Genomic DNA, 18,170 nt, shown 5'->3' on the forward strand with positions numbered 1-18,170 from the left:
CACTGAAGGCAAATTATTACGTGGATTATTAGGGTATTTGTCATTCTAATAAGAATTTGGCTGAAACAAGTTTATTCTTGTTTCACTGCAATAACTGATTCTGAACCTTCAAAAAACTACAGAAATATTATTTAAAATTAAAAAAAAACAATGAAAGCCTACAAACAGTTTTTAGGATACTAAAACATCATACATAAATTATGCTAATAATTAATTCCTTTGCTCAAAAATTACTGTGCATCAATGACATGTATGTATCAAGACCAAGAGATATATGAGCAATAAAAAAGCAACATAATCCATTCCCCCCAATCCATTCCCCCCTCCCACCCACCCTCCTCTGAATCCACTGCCTTTTTATTCCTCTACCCACCCATTGGTCTTCTGACACAAATTTATGCTGAAAACCAAAATACAAGAGCCAAAAAAATTCTACAGTAAATCACCTATGGCTCTTTCTTTGTACCTACTACTCTTTTTCCTTTCATCATCTTTATGACTTTTACAGAATAAACTCTTTTGACATGTGATGTTCTTAAGTATAATGAACATAGAGCTCATTTTACAACCATAGAACAAATAACTGCAGCTTATAAACCAGTCTACAGAAAAGCTAAATTGACAATTCTGACCATCCTCAGTATAGGCAGCATCACTACCAAAACAACGTGGGGCTTGCACCACCTCCCTTGCTACACGTGATTTATTACAAGCTGTATTTTTCCCTTCACTGCACTGGCACAATTAACCATATATTTTCCATGTGGCTGAATCAGTATCTTCAAAACCAGACAAATATACAGTGATGTTAAAATTCTACTGCACCAGGACTTCTTTATTAAAAAAAGTCATGGTGACAAAGTTTTGCCACTTTGATTTTTGCCTTCAACTTTCTAAAACAGTTCAAACAGAAAAATAATTAGATTGTTGTACAAAATGTTCACAAAATCTTAGGGAAGTTTTCAATGACTGGTTTAACTAAATCTGCTTATTCCACCTACTCTTCCAGAAAATCTTTTTTTTATAGAGTACTCACTATATCAACTTCAACCTAAAAAATGTGTTTGAACAAATCTGTTCTCCATTGAGAGAAAAAAAAAAATACAATAAAAAATCAGCTTAAAATAAATTTATTAAACAATACAAAAATAAGCATGCTGGAAATCAAGATACATAAATAACATACAATGCAAATGAAAAATGGAAAACGAGACAGGTAACTTAACAACTGAGCCAAAAGGTACAACACAAATGCTAAAATAAATCTTTAAAAAGCATTTACATTTCTAATGAAATGTTAATGATGCTGACAAAGAAAAACAAACAAACAGCTAAAATGCTTGAATATCAAGAATTGCTATTACTGTAGCACAGGTGAACACTAAAACCGTTGCAGACTTCACACATGGAATGATAACTCTCAGTGGCCCTGGCGTCTCCCACTGCCCGTGGTGGTGACCTTGGCCCCAGGTGCCCTGCAGGAACAGGAGCCATCTGCACACGTGGCAGCCAGGGCAAGAAACTACAAGTGTGGGCAAGTTACAGAACTGTTGGTTCAGAGGAGTCTCCTCCTGACCCTTCCTAGCTAGAAGCTGCCTTCAATTCTGAGGCAGGCTTCAAAAGTATATATTACAGAACTGTAATATATATATATATATATTTACAGATTGTTTAAGCTGTACCCTAAATTTTCTTATTATGCATATTAAAGACGTAGTAGTTTTCTTATTTTTGTGTTTTCCATGCAGGACTTAACTACCACAAGTTTTACATGTGGAAAAATCGTCCACCTTCAACCACATCTTTAGAAGTGGCTTCAAACAGTACTAAAAATCAAGGTGGGCAGAATCAGATCAAGCAAATCCTGCATCATGCCTTTTCCATTTTTAGTTAAATCAGCAAGTCATCCAGCAACATGTCACCACTGTAAATACTTTCCATTAGCAGCACAGACACATTATGCTCCCTCTTGCAACTGAGGGTATTTCAGGTAAAGTAGTTCTGCAGGATCTGAATACTTGCTTTGTCTCTGTAGCTACTAGTTTACTGCAAAATCCTCAAACAGGCAAGACATTTTTGTAATTCAAGACTTTGCCTTTATTTTGAGGATAAGCACTAACAAACCAAACCTTATCACCAGAGATAAGATTATAAAATAGTTATTATTCAGCAATTCATGACTGACACTTATTACTGACATCAACACCACAGATTTACCTCTTCATCCCAGTAGGGCATCAAATTAACTGAAAATTGATGTTCTCTATTGTTTTGCTTATATATTTCCATCCTAGGCTTCAAAGACAGGAAGCCCATCCTTTTACAATACTCTGCTAAATGAAGATTATTCAGGGTTTAGTCAGAACTTTGTCAAATGTTTATGCAAAATTAACAATACCTAAACAGATAATTAAGAGAAGCCTGCTGTCTCAGATAACATCAGCTCTGTTTTAGGCATCTTCCTAAACTCATGAACATCCAGATGGGTCAAAAAACGGCAGGTAAAAACTAACTCTGCCATTAGGCAAAACTCACATATCAGTTTGGAGTTATAGATAAAAAAAAAGGAAAGGGACTGGGGAAGGGAGCAGAGAGAAGAGGTGAGGGTGTTAACTACAGAATTGTTTGTCACTGTCTCTTAAAATCCTCTTATCATGGCTTGCACAAGTCTCTCCAGTTTGATAAACCTGGACTCTCTGTAATGTGTACTAAGGATGGGATGTATCAGATTATTTATAAATTTAGAGGAGAAAATTTCATAGAGAATGCTATTCTAAGATTTTTTGCATTATTAAGAATCTATTTCCTGCAAGTGTTAAGAATTTAACAAGTCTTTGACCTCTGTTCAGAACTGCCTATTGAGCCTACCTGAAGCTTAAAAATATCATTTGGAGCTACATCCTACTCAAGATACTCAAATTATCAAATTAGGCAGCTTAAGAGATGCAGCTGCCTGTAGAAAAATGCAAGTCCTCTTTCTCAGTAAGCTGATAGAGCTGCAAACTCAAAATAATTTCCAAAAAATAGCAATTAATGATAACTTCTTAAGAATTTGCTCCTGTGTAAGTGAAACCTCATATATGAACATATGCACACATTAATGGTTGAAAAATAGCTCTAAAGAGCTCTAGTAAGATCTACCTATCTGCTTGCCTGTGAACATATTTCCTGCTCACTGCTCAGTTGGTTACCAGTCTAAAGCCCAGATTGCTCACATTCCTTTCCAGGGTGGAGCACAGCACTATTAATAAGGCAGACTTCTGAGTCATAACTACCAGCTGGCAGCACAAGCTGCAAGAGAGACACTCCAAATAGTTGGGGCAGAAATCTCTCTGCTGCATTAGTTACCTTGCAAACAAGACAGGTTTTTTTAACTCTTCCTCCTCCCCACTTCTCCCACTCTTGCCCAGGCATTTTTGCTCTCTTTATTACAGCATTGGCATTAGTAATTATTAATGGTTTGATTAAAAGAAAAAATAATCTTCACTGGCATGGCATATGCAAAAGGTCCATTTCGGTTCAAATTTGAAAGCTCATCTTAAAGTAACCCTGATATGGTAATAATATGACTCAGAACCTATCTCCACTTAATATACAATTATTTAGAAATTCAGGAATGTGCTGTATTTTACTGAATACTATTTTATATTTTAATTAATATTCTATCTTTACATGCTGACCCTGCTCAGTGAACACAGCTCTTGCTCAGCCTCAAAGTTCATATACTTAAAATTCTCAGATATAAACAAAATAAACAGATACATACCACTTTTGTGGTGTATCTTTGAAAACACTAAGACTTACCTTTACTTTTTTTTTTTTTAAACTAAGTATGTTCTAAGTAACTACAAAAGTCAGTTTACAGCTTTGGGTTTGTTTGCACATGCTTTTTCCCCCACACACCCTTGAACTTTGACAATCTTTTTGGTATAGCATACAGAAGTTACACAAAATGTATATATAAATGAAACACCAGGTAAACAATATTCAAATCAAAGTTAAATCTGGAGATGCTTGAGGGTTTTTAAAATGAAGAATTTAATGGAACTAGAACCCATTTGTTTAGTTCTGCTCTCCCCGACCTTCCATTCTATACACTACGGTTCTGGAGATGTCCTCGTTTGATTCAGGTGACACTTTTTTCCATACTGTTTCTTTTAAAGCAAGTTCTTGCTGGAGATTCTCATAGTCCATTGGTCCAAAGGAATGCTAGTTGTTCAAGCAACATACATTATTTATTAGTGTACTTGAAGGAAAAAAAAAAATCCATACTTGCAGTCATTGCTAACAGACTCAAGTTTTTCAGCTCTTCACATAAACTGTTAAGTTTCTCTTTTCCACTTACAAAAAAAAATTAAATTCAAAACTGGGTAATTTTTAGATTAATACATGCAAATAGAAGCACTTTAATAATCATTCTACAGTATTGAAATTTTCATACCTTAGTCAAAACATTAAGAGTATTGAAAACAAAGAGGTTTTCCTTATCTCAATCCCCTCATGCTTGTATCATTAGTAAATGTAGCTGGAGTGGATTCAGTTCATTCCCAGACACTGCTTATGCTGCTCCCTAAGTAGCAGGCTCTTGTCTGCAGCACTATTCATGCCTGAATTCACTGCCTGTGCAACTCTCAGCAGGTCATGTGGTGTCAGAGATATCCTTGTGAGAATACAGCTAAACACAGCTCTCGTGCCTTGCAGCACACAACAGAAAGGCTAAGCCCACCAGCTGGTCAAGTCTTTATTAAAGGCAACCAGTACAGTAAAACTCTGCAACTTCCACCAGTTATCATCCACCTAATCTAGCAGGGGGGATGAACTGCATGGAGTTACTAATCCACTGATGAATTCTCCTTACACAAAACCCTGTGATAGCGTGGTCCACCCAGGTTAAGTGTCCACTAATAATGTACACTAACTATATGATCTGAAAGCTTTGATGCAATACATGTCATTGAGCAGTTTGGCATTTAGAGAAGAACTTGCCATATTTTCCTCTGAAGTCTATGAGCAATACCCACTGAACACAGACAGCAACTTACCCGCTGATCACCTCCTTCTCTGCGAGGATCAAGCTTTTTTGCAAAGTGTCTCAAATTATCGTAGTTATGGAAATTGCACAAAGAAACCAGATCCTGCAAGCATTTAGAGAACCTGCATTATTATCTGCATAGGACAGCCAAATGCATCTCAGTTAATAATAATACTGCCACTTACATTTTGCATCATATACTAGTAACTTAAACCAGTAAGAAGGGAAGTTTATTTAATAAATGAATACTCATGTCCACAAGGCACTTTGAACATAATAGATCTACAGGATAAAATTATAATAATACCTTTAAACTCCTTCTTACAGAAGGACACAACAAGGAGGAAATTTGCAAAATATCTAGTTTAATAAATTCCTACTCCAGCCGTATGTAACACTTCAGGAACAGAAAAAATAGCCTAGGCTAGGTCCAGTACATCCAACTTCAAAAGGATGAAACAAGGAAGTAAGTGACCTAATGGATTCTCAATCAGTTTGAATTACAACATGAAAGGCTATATTACAAAACTTGGCAATGCTGTTCTATTTTTAAAAGTGAATGTTACATTCATGTTACTTGTATGCCACAATCATGTATCAGTTTTAGGCCTCATTGCAATGCAGTAAATCCTTCACCTACCCCTCTATTCTAGGATTTAGATTTAAGTTACCAGACTATTTAATATGAAGCTTTAAAGCACTTTAACTAGAATTGGTAACTTCTTAATTTGAAGCTGTGTAAATGTTAGATAAATAGAAGTATGAAAAGTTTTAACTGCTGCTCAACCTCCCATTTCTAGTTAAGCAATCATCATTACAAGGTAGTTTTAGGGAGAAAAAAGGCAAAAAAAATTTTACATTCTCCTCTCTCACAAAACACCTTAACTAATCATTACAAAGTCCTCCCCAAAATCTTTCCTGCTTCTAATGCTCCTATCAGCAGACTATCCATAGCTCTTTCACTGGCACAACATGAAGCTGGGAAGAGTTTGCCCAACATCTGCGTATCATCTATGAAGACATCTTTTATGTCAGATGGTTTACAAACATCAATTTCAAAATACATCAGAATGGAAGTATTTTGTTACAGTCTTTTTCTTTTATTGCAATGAAAAAAGAGTTGTATTTCCAGTGTTTTGAAAACTGCACTTTATAACAAGAGAGGGAAAAAAAGTCTATAAATAGAGCTCTAGAGTTTTTAACGCAATATACTGGAGTCCAGCGCTTTCATTACCCCATGAAGTGTTCCTTCCCAAAGCTTTTCCACAACAATTTCTCCAGTGTTTCTGGCATCACATTTTAATGCTCACTGAAATCAATTGCTATTTACTACTAAAAAGCAAACATCTATTCTTAGACTTTCACCCTTGGATCAGATGAAACTTGCTATGTAGGGAACAATGAAAAATCACTATTTAATTCACTTAGATCTCAGCTATGCCAACTGAAGCTCAGTAAACTGAGTAGATCAGCCGCAAAAGCAAAAAAAAAAAAAAAAACAAAAAACAAACCCAAACAACCAAAAAACCCCAAGGGCAATGGTGCTTACATGACAAAAGTGGATTCCTTTAACACTGTTGCCCATCTTGTCCAAAGGAGGTGACCAGCACATCAAGCCCATGACATTAGGAACAACCAGAAGAATCCCACCAGCAACTCCAGATTTTGCAGGAAGACCAACCTACAGAATAATCAGAGAATTACTGGTCTCTGCAATTGCTTCTCACTATTGTAACACAATGCATCAGCATTTTCCTGAAGACTATTGTGTAGCATTTATAAAACATGTAGCTGGAAGGCACTTGAAGCTGGAAAACCATTATTACTTATCTCTTTTTAGATAAACAATAACCTGATCCAGTTTGGAATACAGTGAGTCAATAATACTGTGAAAGAAGATAATTTAAATCTATTTAAAAAAAGGTAATTACGACTAAGCAGTAGTGCACAAGCATATGTCTCACAAACAGCTTGCAATAAGGTGGTAGAAACCTGTAAAAAACTTGACTGGAAAAGGTAAAAAACAAAACCACGAGAAAACTGGAAAGTGTCTATGAAATCATACAATAACCTACTTATTTACAATCTGAGCAAAGGCATTACTTTTTTCAGTTGGAACCAACACGTGTCATCCTCATGGCTCTCCAAAAAGCAACTTTTGTGTCACTCAATGCACCATAATCAATTTTACATGTATGCAGTAAGAAAAAACAAAAAGTGCTGAAAAAACATACTGAAAGCATAAGATACAGTCCACCTTGAATTATAAACATGTAAGGAACACACTGCTAGAAAACAGGGGCAGAGTAAATGTGCTGTGTATGACAGTCATTTTCACACATATAAGAACAATTTCTGAGCCTGAGTTACTGAAGAAAAAACAACTGTCTGCAAAGGCTTTCTGCTATCCTTGACTCCCATACAGCAGGATTTCTTCTGCCATGTTTTCAGTTCCTGTTGCTCTCATGAACAGCCTTTCCTAAGGAACAGCATTTATGTTTTGATATGAAAAGGATTTCCAGAAGTGAAGGCAGAGTGCTCTAAGGTATGTGACACTAGTAGTGCCATGAATCCTAGGTGAGATTTTCCCTTACAGTGTGCTCAATTTCTAAACAATTCATGTAACTCCCTCTCTTCTGCCTCAAAAACAAGGAAGCAACCCCTAGAACGTAGAAAATAATAGCACAGATGAACCTTCCTGGTCAGCTGTTATTAATAGCTGTAAAGTACTTACATGGAAGGCAAACTGCCCTGAAAAGTCATACATGCCACAGGAATGCATCAAACTCAAGGTATTCCGGACTGCCTCGGGGCTCAGGACTCTCTCACCAGTGATTGGGCAAAAGCCACCATTAGCCAGAGTTGCTGCCATCACACTTGCAGACTCACATGTTACTTCTATCGAGCAAAGCTTATGGAAAAGAAATAGAGATTATAAGCACTGGTACTTCTAGCACAGTAAGGCCAACTACAGCAGGATCAACAAAATACTGAAATCTTAAAATAACATCTCAGAATCACCTGTAGCATAACATTTCTTACAGATTACACTAGTAGCATCAATTACTACAGTCTGAATCTTTCTACTATAAAGATCCCAGTGACAGTGTTTGTAAGCCCTCTTAAAAGCTGGGGACAGTATTTTTATGGGTTAGTGTCTCTGCTCAATTCCTCCCCCCACCCTCCCCTTATGTTCCTTTGAGAGGAAGAGGTCTGTAAAAAACAATCTCTAAAAAAGTATTTTGCATCTGCTTAAATGGCAAAGCCACAGAACAACTGGTTTTTTTTCAATTTGAGCTTGTTTTGTGTGGTGGGTTCTTTTTATTTTAAAGCCTTAGAAGATCCCACACGTTACTAGAAGTCCAATTTAAAGCTGCAAATTCTAGCACATGCAAGTGTTAATGCCAGCACTTCCTGCTGATGCAGCCTTATTTCACCTTTCTCAAATTTAATTTCTTATATAGTAACGATACAACCACACCATAGTTTTTTCCCAGGATCCCTGCTTCAGTACAGACTATACATACTTTGGTGACACATCAGGAAATGTGATAAGATGCCATCACCTGATGCTGCCTCATTTCTGCAGAAACCAAAAGATAAGTTGGTTTCAACCTGAAGCTGAAATGCTGCTCTAAAAAGTAAACAAACTAGTGCTCGTATTCCTGCTTCTGCCAAACAGTCATTACATGATACTTCATGAAGTTACCTAAGCCACGTTTGCATGAGTAGTTACTACCTGGAATTCTTATTTTCCGGGTGCCAAACTCAATACATCCTAGTCCAATCAACTGGAGTTGCAAATCAAGAGATTGTCAGAGACGCATCTAAAATGGCAACTGGGTTTTAAACATATGAAGTATTACACAATATCACCTACTTTCAAAAAAAAAATTGTTTCTAGGTTCTCAGTTTAAGCACCTGCATTCTGTACCTCGTTTGTCTAAACTGAGAATAATCCATCCTCACTTTACAGAGATAACAGGCAAATACGTTTATTCCTGCTTAGAAAGTTCCCAGTCACAAAAGGGAGGAAGGAATGTTACAGAAAACCCAAAGAAAAGAAATAACTAGACCTTTAAGTAGAATCTGAGTGTTGGAAAGGTAAGCATTGTACCATAACAGGAAAACAGAAATGCTGCTCGTGTATGAGCTACCCTTTTCCTGAGCACGGAGTGAAAAGGGGATTTTTCAAGGGAAAAAAGAAAGAATGACACATGGTCATTAAATCAGAGATCAGAATGCACAAAAATGAGGCCAAATTAAAATACATCAGCAAAGTAAGATTTAGAATTTCTTAGCTTATGAATAGCTTCCACTTAGAAAACATATCAGGCAGCGGGATACAAGGCATTCAAACAGCATTTTTACACAGTAAATTCATGTAAATTACACATTCTCTTATGTCACAAGTTCAGAGTAGACTATTAGCTTGTACCTAGTTTCTAACTCAACAGGAGGTCAACTACAGCTAATCACACATCCCTTACTTCACAAACACTCATCCAATCTAAATATAAGAGAGCAGGTGCATCCCAACACAAAAGACTCAAATAAAATTTGCATTTTGAAAATAATGGCTTATAATTTGCATAAGTAACTTGCATTAGCAAGTCTCCAAGTCAAAAACAGATTTTGAGAACTCTGTATTTTTTTTTAAACTCTCCCAGATGAAGTGAATCAGTAACACAACTTGAACTGCCTCTTGAGAACTCTACACAGCAGGGCTGACTTGTGAACGTTTAAACATTAGGAAACCCTTACTGAGGAAATACCTCACACTTGCCAAGTTCTCATTTTGTGACAGTTGTAAATAACTTGCTGAAAGTGAAAAAGGAAAAAAAATGGGGGGGATGGGGGAGGGAAAAAAAAATATATATATATATATTCTTACTCAAAAGCATTGAATTAAACCAAAAGGAGGTGATATTCCCATTACTTCCCTTGTAGCTCTCCCTCAAGGCTACAGCTCAGCATGCATTCTCCAGTTACAGAGGTTAAACTCCTCCACAGCACCAAAAGAAGCAGCAACCCAAAGAAGAAGTGTTTTGTCAAACTCACTGAAGTAATACAAGACATTTCAAGCTTCTAACTTCAAGTGGTTTAAAGACTATTGCTAGTTTGTATTAGCAACAAAGACACCTGAGTAGATCACCTAAGCAAAAGCAAATCTGGATACATCAAACACACATCTGTCATTTCCAGAGTTAAACAGAAGCTGACATTTAACTGCAAGTCATTGAAGCCTCCATGTCTAGGCACAAATCAGCTTCTACTGCTTGTAACAGCAATTCTAAGCCTACAGTGAGTCTCAATTTTAAAGCCAATTACCTGAAAATAGAAGTCTAGTATAGCAACCATGTCCGTGCCTTCAGGAAAGCACTGAGGAAGGAAAAAAAAAGAGGCATTTGATAATTTTGGGGTTTTTTTAAGTATCACTTTTAGATAGACATAACTTTAGCTATATTGTTGTCAGCATTCTAAGCATTAGGTGTATTTTAATATATTTAAATGTAGTAAGTAGAAATACTTCATGACATCAGACTTATAAAAATAACACACTGCAGCAATATCAATAAACGAGGTATTAATATATTTTTCAGCATAGTTTTCAACATCTTTAAATAAGCAAATGGAAAAATGCATCCAGTATAATGTCACCTCTACAGTGCAGATTATACTTTTTCAACAAATAAAACAAATTACTATGGCTATGTTACAGAAAAATATTTAGAGGTGTTTTATTAGGATGGTATAAACATCACACTTTTAAAATGACAGCATTTGAATAAAATGAATAAGACATATCCAGTATCAATCTGTGCCATACTGTACATAACATAAAAGTCTTCACAGACAATGAATAAAACTTAGCACATCATCTTTAAAATACACTTAAGAGAAAAAAAAAGGTTAACCTTTTTTTCTTTCAAGTAATAGCCAATTGCAAAGTTTCTATCTCCACTCTCCCTTTCAGACTGGAACCTAAAAGAGAAAAAAAGAAAAAAAAAGGAAAAAAAAGAAAATATAAGGCAACATGTCAGACTTTCCAAAAAACCCCAAAAATCGCTGAACTCAAGGTGTATAATGTAATTCAGTAAAATTCCGTGTAAAGGATACATCACTTCTGAACACAAATATTCTACAAATGGGACAGAAGTAGCCACAGCAGCTCATCCCAGTTCACTCAGATGGAGTGAATCAGCACTGACATCCAAATGAACACAGTACTGGTTACCTACACAACACAAGCTGCCTTGGAGAGAAGGCAAAAGAGGGTAAAATCCTCATCTTGGAAGCATTTCTAAGTAGGCCACAGTGGAATGGAACATCCCACACTGGGACAGTGAAAGGGTCATGGTTCCCTGCCCAAAGCAGAGGAACATGAGGATCACACAGCAGGCCAGATAATGGCTGCACTCCTCACTGGGATGATTAAGGTAAGGATGATAATTAAAGGAGGAACACCTGCCTGGTTCCTTCTACAGGACACACCTTTTACTGCAACAAAGCTCAGGAAAACACCTCTGCAGTGCATTGCAGTTGGCAACCTGGAAGCAACTCTGCTAAAGGGAATCTTCATGTTTACCCCATTCTGCCTGAAAAACCTCTCAAAAGTTTGGGAATGCTATACACTGAGTTTCTAAGGGGAACTGTTTGTTTGAGAAAAGAATTTCAATATGCAAAATAAAAAAGCAGAAGGCGTCCCAGTTGTATCAACTGTGCTTCCTAAATATTTGCTATGCAGCCACCAACATGCAGAGTTTAATTTTTAATATCAATGCCAGGAAGAGAAGAGTTGCACTTACAGCTCTCATTGCCATAGCACCAACAGAGCACTAAGACAGAATAATGACATTTTCAAAGAGGTAACCAAGACTTTCAGGTGAAATTCAGCCAGACTGATGTCAGAGACATGCACAACTTTAGTTGTAAATTGTTAAGTGAAAGACACCCTCCAATGTAAGGGATGAAATGCTGATTGAAATTTAAATAACTGAACTTTGTCATAAACCCAATGTATCAGTTATCAGTTGAACCACTTTCCACCTAACCATACTGTGAACAAAAAATACTTACGTAGCATTACTGAATCCAACATACTCATTACCAGCCATTTTATTCATGAACTGCATCACCTGCCACAGACAAAGACAAGGAAAAGCAATATTTTTACACATAAAAATGTTATGAACTTTCACCCCAGCCTTACACTAAATCTTGCAACACCATTTCATAAATGCAATATGAATCACTAAATATTTAAACAACCAAGTACATCTACAAAGACAAAAACCAGTTTATTACTAAAATTTCACTTTCAATTCCCTTGCCATCTTAAACTTTTACCACTGAAGTTAGTTAAAAAAGAGAAGTTATAATGTTAACTTACGTAGTCAAATTTTTCTGCATTATTTGCTCCTTGCTGCAAGAAAAGAAAAAATAATTTACAAAAATTGTTAACAAAGGAACAAAGTTAGTTCACTTAACAGTATTAGGATTTTAATGCAAATAACTACAGTATGAGTCTAATTAAGAATAAGATACTACAATCACTTTTAATGAAAAATTTAAATGTTAGATAAGTAAATTTTTAATTATCATTTAAATACTCCTATGCATCTTAAACACCTGTATGCTGGAGATTAATTTAAATTGAAAAAGGTATGCTTTATTTTAAGTGCTCTCTATTCAACTTTACATGCTTAGCATAAGTAAATGCAGTAGCTAAAGCAAAAGAATACAAAAGTAACTACAAACAGGATAATTACAGTAAAAACGCTAACTTTTTATAGATTAGTAAGGTAAAGGTATTCTCATATTACCAAGAGAGCTGAGCATAGGGAGGTTCAGGCTACTTAAGTTAAAATATTTCCACGGCCAGTGCCCATACTAAGAATTTAGAGTGAAGACTTAAAGTGAAGTGTTACCCCTAACTATGAAAATAATGGCAATTAATTAAAAAATATCTGATTAATGTTCTACCTATTAAAAATTGTTTAAAAAGTTAGAAAAATAGAATTTCACATCAGAGGGCACATCATTGTGCTAACAATGTACAGGAAAACCTAAATCCAACTTAATAAGGATGACAGTAGAACTTAAGTCTTAGGGTGGGTTTGGTTTGGGTTTTTCAGGGAGGATGAGGGTTGCTATTTTGAGGATTTATTTTTTCCTCCCTTGTTCAAGAACATTCTCAAATTTAGTAGTGCCAGTTAAAGACATTAATTTTTTAGAGGTCTCTGATGGGTGACCTTTTACAAACTCCAATAGAAAAATATTCAAAGAGGAGTGGGAATAGCACATGGTCCACTGGGGGGAGTTTTCAAATTTTTTTAAGTAGCCAAGTAGAATTTTTGGAGGAAGTTTAAAAACCAATGGCATCGCATACACAAGTGGAAACATTGTATCTGGAGAAGATGTGTTAATACAAAATTTTAATATTAAAGACACTCTGTTTAGAATAACAAGACTCTAACAAATCTCAAACAATTCCAGACGCTACTTGCACTGTGTTTAGTGTGGGGATGGGGAAGAAAGTGGAAAAAACGGAAGCTTTATATCAACCAGTATTTTACTTAATGAAATGCATAAAGCCAGTCTCATTTCCCACTCTGTATGTGGATTAGGGTGTTGCAGATAATCTTGGAAGCCCATGCTCCAGCTCATCTACAAGAGGATGTGCAGACACACACGTACAATCACTGGTGAAAGGAACATCACACTGTTCTCTCAAAATTATGCGCCAGTGGTTACCTTATGTTTAAAGGCTAATAACCTTACTCCTAAAGGCAATCATCTCTAGCTAATTTTCAATTAGATAAAAAAATGCATGATACATTTCATCAAAATGTTCCTGTATAATATACCAGAACACAAATCTTAAAAATTTAACTCCAAATCTGTTCAATGAAAAATAATTAAAAGAAGAAATTACCAACTTCATTGAACTGTTGCAGTTGTCAAAATATTCCATAGATCCTAATGCTGTAAAATATGTAACAACATTTAAACCACAAAAACCTTTTTAACCTTTCAAATGCACAATGAACATCTTTTTCTGGGAAAGTGGGTCAGCATTAGTTATGGGATGCTGCATTGATAATTGTATGGTTAGACATGTATAATAAATTGAAACAGGTTCTTTTGTTAAAAAAAAGAAAAGAGGGAGAAAGGGATCATGCTTTCTGCAAAAATATAAATACATAATACTTCATTTTTCGTTCTGCCCAGTGGAAAAAAATATTCCCTCAACAAAAACATGGCTTTACCAGCAGCACATAAAATTGGTGGGCAGAAGACTCAATGCAAACTTTTTCCACATCGACTTCTTATAAAAAAGGTTCCTTTTAAAGATCACAACTAAACTTGTATTTTGGGAAGACAATCTTCTGCACACTAAGCCAGATGGTGAGTTTGTAGTCCTTGATGCTCCACGCACTTGCAGAGGTATTTCATACCACACACAAAAGCATTGTTACTGAAACCACTGCTCATACACCTGAACTGTTTGCTTAAGCAATCACATGATCCAACCTCAGCAGGGATTTACTACAACTTGTAACTGAAACAAGAAACTCTGCTTCCATACGCATGAGGACTAAAAACCCCAACAGATTATTTCCCCTCTTCCAGCAGCTGACAGAGGTGTCCTGCTCCTCCTAAAAAGCTGGAGAGACACAGTGGCAACACACATTCTATGATTAAAATTCAATTGCAAATATAAAATCCTAACATTCAGAGTACTGAGCAGCTTTTCCATAATAATTTAAACAAATAGAAGAGACAAGGGAACTTCTGTTCTTCCACAAGTGCTTCTTATTTTAAGTTTGATTGTATAAACCTATGAGTTTGGGGGCACAATATTTCTTAAATAGCATTTTTAAAGTTCAGATGCAATTTAACCTGTCTAGAACACCAAAGAAAACATTCCATGCACTAAATTCCACAAACACTTTGTACATTTACGGGAACATGTTCATATACACACTTATACATGCTTGTGTGTATATGCATAGGAAAAAAAACACTTCTAAATGAATACAAAATTAAATTTACAATGTTAAGACTGAAGCAGTTTGATAGGCAGAAAATTCAAACTTTCAGAAGACAGCTCAATACAATTTTGTAAACACTTAAAACCCCAATGGACACTATGGCTGTCAATCATAAATTTGAATTTTTTGACTGTGTCAGTTTTTAGTGATCTTTTAGGGTTTTTTTTTTTTTTTTTTTTTTTTTTTAAGGTACTTGTACTGTATTACTTGTATTTCTACTAAAACATATAAACAGTTGCAAAGGCTACATGCCTACATAGGAAAGAGAGACCCACAGATACTTACCAGAGCTTGCAACAACAAAATTAGGCAAAATTTATTAGAAAAGCAGTTAATATTAGCCACTTTTCATTGATCAACACTGTTTCTGTGACTGGACCATATAAGCTCTTACCACGTGTCTCTCACTAAAGTAATTTCTAAATTTTGAATCTAAGCAAAGCTAATAAAAACACCTGCACCATGAGAAGTTTATAGTCATCTAATAATAAAGATTATTTAAAAATTAATTTCTGGACTATTTAAAGCAGAATTTATAATCTAACACTATACTGTAACGAAAATACCCAGAAACAAAAAAATCGTAATTCAGTGTCAGAGTGCAAGAAAACTTTTTTTTAAACACGTCTGCATTTTTCATGAAGTTAACTACTAATGTTGCTATTTCAGCTTTCTTTACTTACACAATTTTATATTTTATTTGTTAAGATGGTCCTGTTCTGTGAGAACTGGTGTCTTCACAGTTTAGTGTACCATGTTCAGCTCTGAAATACTTGAGAGTACACTGTGACAGACAGTATTTGACCTAAGACCAACACTATCAAAATTTCAAACACTTGTAAGATTTTTTTTTGTGTCCTTCACTTCTGTGCATGTGTGACCACTTAACACATGTTATTTCACAGAACATACTACATAGTTAATGTCAGATTACATCCAATGTACTTGAGTTTTATTAAAAAGTGGAGAAAAACATGGATGTAAGTTCTAACCCGAATTAGTTACCATAAGAAAATTAGTAACCTAGGAAGAGAGGCAATGTCACCAAAGTGAAGACAAGTATGTGGCAGAGAAGATCACAACACCAACACGTGGTAAAATGGTTTGTATGCACATTTACACATCAGTCTCTCAGGAAGGATAACTCCAGTGACAGCACAGAGCAATTAAGCTAAATCAGTACTATTTATTGTAATTGTATTGTCAAATAAACCATGCATTTTCCCACCTCTCAGGTATTGAGCTGTAACTGCACAGGTTCCCTAATAACTGAATCCTGACAGCAAACAGACTCTTGGCACAGCTAGACAGGTTTTTTCTACCACTCTTCACCTCATTTGTTTTGTGATTTATCAGCATATTTAGAAAGTTCTTAAATATATCACAACTCTCTCCATGTTTTATATAAGAAAATAAGCTTCCATTGAACTAAGGGTTTTTTTAGGGTCAGAAAGATCAGGATTTTCATTTTCCTGTACACTATTTTTTTGCAATACCTATAAATTTTGCTATTGCCAACATGTCTAAATGCTTCCCACATAATTCAAGAGCACAGCACACCTCCCTTCAATGAGCACTCCAGTCCACACTGTCTGCATGTGTCTGCCAGCACTTAGAGGATCTAAAGATTTGCCTGAACCTTTGCTGTTAGGTTAGGAAAACTTTTATCTACGGATGGAATGTTAAAGCACACAAAAAAATGACTCAAGATTAATCCCTTGTTCTCTGGTGATTCCACCCACTGCCATCTGCCTTCTTCTCTGAACTCTTCCTCTTCCTCTCACCTGCACTGCCAATGTGACAGTCAGTAAAGGTAATGTGGAAGTGGGAAGTCCCTGACAAAACCACTGATATTCCTGGAGTTGACAAGCTTTGAGAACTGAGTTTAAGGTTTAAGAAAACTGAAGAGATCAGAGCAGTAAAATCTATCCATACTACAGGCAATAAAGACTTTTCCCAGCCAATGTGATGTACAGAAAGCTGCACTGGATCTGTAATAAATCCATACAGGAGTTGAATCACCACCTTTCAAGCACCTGTATTTCCTTGGAGACATGATAAAAATTACTGTTTTATCTCATACCACTTTTCCATAAACTCTTGTAATTGCCACTACAATTTTCTTTTGATAAAAATTATTTGAAAATTGTTATAACTATGTAATTTATATAACTAGTAATACAGGCAAAGGACTGTAAGGGAAAAGGTCTTCAGTGGGTTTTTTTTAAACTTTATTTCATTAAAAGTGACCTGCAGGATGTCCTTTTGCTAAAGCATTTTTATTGTAGACACATGCTTTAAACTGCTGGAACAGTCTGTGGAGTGTAATGCAAGTACAATTAGAACAGGGGCAGGGGTTAAGGCACCAAAATGTAAATACAGTATAGTCCCAAACACAGGGCACTTGGAAAATCACTTAAGATGCCAGGAGTAGGATACAGCCATGCCTAAGTAACTCAAACAAACGTGTAACTTAACATGCACATACCCCTAATTATTTTTTATTATGGATTGCAAAGACAATGTAACTTTACAGTTTAGGTCCCTGATCTGTTCCAAGGCAGGAACACCAAATTCTGGAAGCACTCAGAGCTAGGTATGTGATGCCAAGAGCCTTTCTTACCCCTAAAATGTTAACATATTACATGTTAATATATTCTGATAGAGATTACTCCAAGCATCATCCCTCATCCACAATCATAATCTGTGCCAGGCTCCAAGGACAGCTGGGTGTAAGACCACATCTACTAACAGCTGCTCAACTCAGTACGATGTATGGGAACATTGAAAGACTTCTTAGATCCATTTCTCAGAGAGAGAGAATGAATCTCAAAGGAGGGAAAAGCATTCTTAGCCATGAAATACAGCAACAAGCTCTCTGTAGTTATTAACATGCTATCATTAGATAAATCTGTGATATACAGTGAATTTAAATTTTCTTGTACTTTAGGAGCCATACACTGTTTTCAAGACATGTAAGTAACACCTTAAATAAAATGAATAAATGCAGAGGAATTGAGAGCAACACGTGCGTTAATGAAGCCACCTTGTTCAGAAAAAAGCTAAGTTTGATATTAGAT

General features: G+C 35.8%; 1 protein-coding gene across 2 annotated transcripts in view; it reads right to left on the reverse strand.

Moving 5' to 3' along the window:
• Positions 1–18,170, reverse strand: part of GLS (glutaminase) — a 61,768-nt gene that overhangs the window by 19,323 nt on the left and 24,275 nt on the right. For both annotated transcript variants that reach the window (XM_041403801.1, XM_041403802.1), the window contains exons 8-14: positions 12,426–12,458; positions 12,113–12,171; positions 10,951–11,017; positions 10,364–10,414; positions 7,767–7,943; positions 6,582–6,713; positions 5,043–5,135 (exon numbers count right to left, since the gene is read on the reverse strand). In XM_041403801.1, the coding sequence (XP_041259735.1) occupies positions 5,043–5,135; positions 6,582–6,713; positions 7,767–7,943; positions 10,364–10,414; positions 10,951–11,017; positions 12,113–12,171; positions 12,426–12,458 (612 nt within the window). The remainder of the gene's footprint in view (positions 1–5,042; positions 5,136–6,581; positions 6,714–7,766; positions 7,944–10,363; positions 10,415–10,950; positions 11,018–12,112; positions 12,172–12,425; positions 12,459–18,170) is intronic.

Source organism: Onychostruthus taczanowskii, unplaced genomic scaffold (assembly GCF_017590055.1).
Source record: "Onychostruthus taczanowskii isolate IOZ18803 unplaced genomic scaffold, ASM1759005v1 scaffold20, whole genome shotgun sequence".
NCBI classification, from domain to species: domain Eukaryota; kingdom Metazoa; phylum Chordata; class Aves; order Passeriformes; family Passeridae; genus Onychostruthus; species Onychostruthus taczanowskii.